General features: G+C 56.3%; 1 protein-coding gene across 1 annotated transcript in view; it reads left to right on the forward strand.

Moving 5' to 3' along the window:
- Positions 1-5596, forward strand: part of ALDH4A1 (aldehyde dehydrogenase 4 family member A1) — a 13696-nt gene extending 8100 nt beyond the window's left edge. The window contains exons 11-14 of the mRNA XM_017740606.1: positions 1-128; positions 1792-1913; positions 2627-2745; positions 4102-5596. Coding sequence (XP_017596095.1) covers positions 1-128; positions 1792-1913; positions 2627-2745; positions 4102-4214 — 482 coding nt within the window. The 3' untranslated portion in view covers positions 4215-5596. The remainder of the gene's footprint in view (positions 129-1791; positions 1914-2626; positions 2746-4101) is intronic.
- Positions 5597-6419: the final 823 nt, after the last annotated feature.

A 6419-nucleotide genomic window follows, 5' to 3' on the forward strand; every position in this document is an offset into this window, starting at 1 on the left:
TGTGCCCCGCCCGGAGCCCGCCCAACCTGACCATCCTGGCGGGCGGCGGCTGCGACGACAGCGTGGGGTACTTCGTGGAGCCCTGCATCGTGGAGAGCAAGGACCCCCAGGACCCCATCATGAAAGAGGTGGGAGCAGCTGTGGAGGAGGGATCCCCATCCCAAAATCCCTGCGGGGCACGGGGGGAGCTGCTGCATCCTGCAGGGATGGATCTGTTCATGATGGAGCTGATTGGGGCAGGGAGAGCACCCACTGCTCCTTCCTGGGGCTGATCCCAGGGTTTGGGCTGAACGGGAGAGTTTTGGGCTAGTCTGGGAGATGTTGGGGCTAATCCTCGCGGGGCGTGTAGTTATTTGGGTTGCACAGGAGATTTTGGGGCCAATCCTCACAGGGTCTGTTGATTTTTGGGCGATCCTCATGGGGTTTGTTATTTTCTGGGGGCAATCCTCATGGTCTGTGGCAGTCTTTGGGCTGCACAGGAGATTTTTGGGCCCATCCTCGTGGGTTTTGTTATGTTTTTGGGGCCAATCCTCATGGGTTTTGGGTTTTTTTGGGCCAGTCCTGATGGGGTGTGTGGTATTTTTGGGCCCATCCTCACGGTTTGTGTCATTCCTTGGGCTCCCAGGAGATTTTGGGCCTGATCCTCATGGATTTTGTTATTTTTTGGGCCGATCCTGATGGTTTGTGTCATTCTTTGTACTCCCAGGAGATTTTGGGCCTGATCCTCATGGGGTGTGTAGCTGTTTGGGCTGCACAGGAGATTTTTGGCCTGATCCTCATTGTTCTTTGGGCTCACAGAAGATTTTTGGGGTTGATCCTGACGGTGTGTGATGTTATTTGGGTTGCACAGGACATTTTTGGGCTCATCCTCGTGGGTTTTGTTATTTTTTGGGGCCAATCCTCATGGTTTGTGGTGTTCTTTGGGCTGCAGCGGAGATTTTTGGGCCAATCCTGATGGGGTGTGTGGTTTTTTTGGGCCAATCCTGATGGTCTGTGGGTTTTTTTGGGCCAGTCCTGATGGTTTGTGTGTATTTTTTTGGGCCAATCCTGATGGTTTGTGTTGTTCTTTGGGCTCCCAGGAGATTTTGGGCCTGATCCTCATGGATTTTGTTATTTTTTGGGCCGATCCTGATGGTTTGTGTCATTCTTTGTACTCCCAGGAGATTTTGGGGCCAATCCTCACCAGGTGTGTAGTTATTTGGGTTACACAGGAGATTTTTGGCCTGGTCCTCAGTGGATTTTTGGGCCAATCCTCATGATTTGTGTCGTTTTTCAGGCCCATCCTCACAGTTTGTGCTGTTTTTTGGGCTGCACAGGAAATTTTGGGGCTGATCCTGACAGTGTGTGTTGTTTTTCAGGCCAGTTCTCACAGTGTGTGATGTTATTTGGGTTGCACAGGAGATTTTTGGGCTGATCTGGGAGATTTTGGGGCTGATGCTCACGGGGTGTGTAGCTGTTTGGGCTGCACAGGAGATTTTTGGCCTGATCCTCATTGTTCTTTGGGCTCACAGAAGATTTTTGGGGTTGATCCTGACGGTGTGTGATGTTATTTGGGTTGCACAGGACATTTTTGGGCCCATCCTCGTGGGTTTTGTTATTTTTTTGGGCCAATCCTGATGGTCTGTGGGTTTTTTTGGGCTGATCCTGATGGGGTGTGTGGTTTTTCTGGGCTGATCCTGATGGTTTGTGTCATTCTTTGGGCTCCCAGGAGATTTTGGGCCTGATCCTCATGGATTTTGTTATTTTTTTTGGGCTGATCCTGATGGTTTGTGTCATTCTTTGTACTCCCAGGAGATTTTTGGGCCGATCCTGACGGTTTTTGTGTATCCCGAGAATCGCTACAGGGAGGTGCTGGAGCTCATCGACACCACCACCCCCTACGGCCTCACGGGGGCGGTCTTCGCCCAGGAGAAGTGAGTCCCAAAATTCCCCAAATTCCCCTGAAAAGCAACCGGGGATGCTTTCCCTGTCTGAAGTGAGCCCCGGATCTTCCTCCTCTCCAGAGGAGGAAAGAGCATTTCCCCCAAAGCTCGTGCTGCTTTTAGTGCTCCTCCTGCAAGGAGGGAAGGGGACGGTTTGAAAGTGGTTTCTTAGCCCAAAAAAAGCTTTTTTTCAGGAAGGAATTATCCCAAAGGAATGTTTGGAGCCATGTGAGGGGTGAACCCACAGCGCAGGGGGAGGGCAAAGAGCAGTGTAACCTCAGAGAGAATCACCCAAAAGTTATCATAGAATCCTGGGATGGTTTGGGGTGGAAGGGACCTTAAAGTTGATCCAGTGCTGTGGGCAGGGACACCTTCCACTGTCCCAGGCTGCTCCAAGCCCCATCCAGCCTGGCCTGGGACACTTCCAGGGATCCAGGGGCAGCCACAGCTTCCCTGGACAATGAGAGATAACAACCTTCATTTTATCACCACAAAACTTAAATAGAGAAAGAAACTGATAAAAACCCCAAGGCTGGGATAATGCAGGAGCTCTGGTGTGTGAAACCCCCGAGGTTTTGGGAATTGTGCATGAGGAAACACAAACTCCTCTCGAGGAAACCCAAACTCCTTTTTCCCAGTTTTAGTGGCTCTGAGGGAGCCACAGATCCTGGGGGGTGCTCAGGGCTGTGCCTGTCCTTGCCCAGGAAAGTCATCGAGGAGTCGCGGAGGCTGCTGCGCAACGCCGCCGGCAACTTCTACATCAACGACAAATCCACGGGCGCCGTGGTGGCCCAGCAGCCCTTCGGGGGCTCCCGCATCTCAGGTGCCACCAGCGCTCCCGGCCGAGCCCTTCCCAGCTCGGCTCTGTGTCCCTCTGTGTCCCTCCTTGTCCTTCCGTGTCCCTCTGTGTCCCCTTCTGTCCTCCGTGTCCTCCCCTGTCCATCCGTGTCCCTCCCATTCTCCATATCCCTTGTCCTCTGTGTCCCTCCCACCCTCCATGTCATTCCCATCCCTCTGTGTCTCTCCCGTCCTCCTTGTCCTTCCATGTCCCTCCTGTGCTCAGTGTCCCTCCCATCCCTCTATGTCCCTCGTGTCTTTCCATGTCCCTCCTTGTCCCCATCCCTGCATGTCCCTCCCATCCCTTGTGTCCCGTGTCCTTCCCATCCTCTGTGTCCCTCCCATCTCTTTGCATCCCTCCTGTGCTCTGTGTCCCTCCATGTCCCCATCTTCCATGTCCCCATCCTCCGTGTCCCTCCCATCCCTTGTGTCCCTCCGTGTCCCCATCCTCTGTGTCCCTCCTGTGCTCTGTGTCCCTCCATGTACCCATCCTCTGTGTCCCTCTGTGTCCCTCCTGTGCTCCGTGTCCCTCCATGTCTCCCTCCTCCGTGTCCCTCCGTGTCCCTCCATGTCTCTCTGTGTCCATCCATCCCTCCGTGTCCCTCCTGTCCTTCCACGTCCCTCCTTGTCCCCATCCCTGCATGTCCCTCCTGTCCCTCCCATCCCTTGTGTCCCCTGTGTCCTTCCTATCCTCCGTGTCCCTCCTGTCTCATGTCCTTCCGTGTCCCTCCCATCCTTCTCTGTCCCTTCTGTGCTCCGTGTCCCTCCATGTCCCCATCCTCCGTGTCCCTCCCATCCCTCTGTGTCCCTCCTGTCCTTCCACATCCCTCCTTGTCCCCATCCCTGCATGTCCCTCCTGTCCCTCCCATCCCTTGTGTCCCCTGTGTCCTTCCTATCCTCCGTGTCCCTCCTGTCTCATGTCCTTCCGTGTCCCTCCCATCCTTCTGTGTCCCTTCTGTGCTCCGTGTCCCTCCATGTCCCCATCCTCCGTGTCCCTCCTGTCTCGTGTCCCTCCGTGTCCCTCCCATCCCTCCATTGTCCCTCCCATCCCTCTGTGTCCCTTCTGTGCTCCGTGTCCCTCCATGTCCCCATCCTCCATGTCCCTCCTGTCTCTTGTGTCCCTCCTGTCTCTTGTGTCCCTCCGTGTCCCTCCCATCCCTCCGTGTCCCTCCATGTCCCCATCCTCCATGTCCCTCCTGTCTCTTGTGTCCCTCCATGTCCCCATCCCTCCGTGTCCCTCCATGTCCTTCCCATCCCTCTATGTCCCTCCTGTCCCTAGCGTCCCTCTGTGTCCCTGCCACCTTCAGTGGTGTCACCAGCCCTTTCTGCCGTCCCCTCACAGGCACCAATGACAAACCTGGGGGTCCCCACTACATCCTGCGCTGGACGTCCCCTCAGGCCGTCAAGGAGACGCACGTGCCCCTGCGGGACTGGCGCTATGCCTACATGCAGTGACACTGGGGACACCGAGCCCTGGGGTGACAGCTGCCACTGCACACAGCACTTAAACTACTGATCCCTAACCCGCCCCGCTTAGGAGTTATTTAAAAAAAAAGGAAAAAAAAGAAAGTGTTATTAAATTGTGAGCTTGGAAGTGCTCATGGTTTCCTCAGGCACGTGGCACTTGGGGACACAATGGTGAATGTGGCAGTGGTTGGATATGATGATCCTAAAGGTCTTTTCCAACCTCAGTGATTCTGTGTGAGCATGCTTCGTTAGGTCAGTCATTAATTAAGGGGTGGCTGCAGAGGCACAACTGGACCCCGGCTCCCTTTTCCTCCCGGTTTTCCCATCCCCAGCAGCCCAGAGTGGTTCCCTCCCCCCAGGGCTGAGCAGGAATCGAAGCAGGAGATGAGGGTTAGGAGGCCCCGTCCCTGGCACTGAGCAATGTCCCTCCCTGTGTCCCCACCAGCCCCAATCCCTGCCTGCGACGGGGGGAGCCGGGCTGGTTCCACACCCTGAGCTGGGTTTGCTCCCCAGCCCTGAGCCAGAGCAAAGCCTCACACCCCACCAAGTCTGGGAAGGGAGCTCGGCAGCAGGAACCTCGTGCCAGGAGAGGGCAGCTGTGGTGCTGCTCGGAAATGAGCTCTAGTGCCTTACTCCAGCCTCATTCCAGCCTCATTCCATCCCTCAAAGCCCTCGGCCGGGGTTGCCTGCACGAGACCTCCCAGCTGGGCTCAGCTGTGGGGCAGAGCAGCAGCAGCAGCACCCCCTTGGTCCCCTGGTTTCGTTCCTTGGGGACAAGGCCGGGCTGCCTCTGCTGTTCCCATCAGCTCTTGGCTGCTTCCCCTGCTCTGATCCCTGTGTGGGCACTGGAAGGAATGGGAGAGGCGTTGAGATGTTTCAGGAATGTTCCTGCATGAGCAGCCCGGGTGGGTGAACCGTCCCTCACCCCCCCTGCGAGGAGCAGGAGCTCCAGGACCCCTCTCCCATTCTGGGAAGCTCCTGTCCCACCTGACCCCATCCCCAGGGCTCTGCCAGCTGTCGACTTCAGGCCTTAAACCAGGACTTAAATCAGGCCTTAAATCAGGCCTGATCCTGGGGCTCAGCTAGGCCAGGGCTCGGTGGTGGGACCTGCAGTGCGCACGGGAAAAGGGATCTGGAACACGAGGCCCTGCCTCCTCCAGGCTCAGCTCTAATTCACAAACGTGTTTGTTTCTAACCTGTAGAATTAATTACTGCTAATTAACAGGACTTGTGAGTAGATGGAACCCTGGCATGGAGTGTTGGGGTCAGTGGCGACCCCAGTCCATGTGTGGGGCAGGGGGAAGTGGCTGGAATTCCTGTGGATCCTGGCTCAGCTAGAAAAATGTGCAATAAAATCATTTTCAAGCCTCTTTGTGTTGCTTCTGTGAATTATTTCTCCGGATTGCTGTCAGATAAAGAGCGAGAGCGAGTCGGCATTGGGGACCTTTAAATAAAACCAACCCAGCTTTACATTTTCTGCTGAAACAAAGATTCAGGGAGAGAGAGGCAGGAATGACAAGGGGTCTCGTTCAGAATCCCAGGATGGTTTGGGTGGGAAGGGACCTTAAAGCCCATCCAGCGCCACCCCTGCCATGGGCAGGGACACCTCCCACTGTCCAAGCCCCGTCCGACCTGGCCTGCCAGGGATCCAGGGGCAGCCAGAGCTGCTCTGGGCACCCTGTGCCAGGGCCTGCCCACCCTCCCAGACAGGAATTCCTCCCCAGTGTCCCACCCAACCCTGCTGTCTGGCAGTGGGAAGCCGTTCCCCCTTGTCCTCATCGGTGTTACTCCAAAGCATCCCGGTGCTGCACGCTGGGAGGGCACGAGGGAGCCCCGCTCTGCCCCAAACTGACCCCAACCCTCCAGCAGGGAGAGAACCCCAAACCCCTGCAGGGAGGAGAGAACCCCAAAGAACCCCAAACCCCCAGCAGGTAGGGGAATACCCCAAACGCCCAGAAGGGAGGAAAGAACCCCAAAGCCCAGCAGGGAGGGGAATACCCCAAACCCCTGCAGGGAGGAGAGAACCCCAAAGAACCCCAAACCCGCAGCAGGTAGGGGAATACCCCAAACCCCGGGCAGGGAGGAGAGAACCCCAAAGAACCCCAAAGCCCAGCAGGGAGGGGGATAACCCCAAACCCCCAGCGTGGGGGGGGGAATACCCCAAAGCCCCAGAAGGGAGGAGAGAACCACGCG

Source organism: Corvus brachyrhynchos, unplaced genomic scaffold (assembly GCF_000691975.1).
Source record: "Corvus brachyrhynchos isolate BGI_N302 unplaced genomic scaffold, ASM69197v1 scaffold278, whole genome shotgun sequence".
Classification (NCBI taxonomy): domain Eukaryota; kingdom Metazoa; phylum Chordata; class Aves; order Passeriformes; family Corvidae; genus Corvus; species Corvus brachyrhynchos.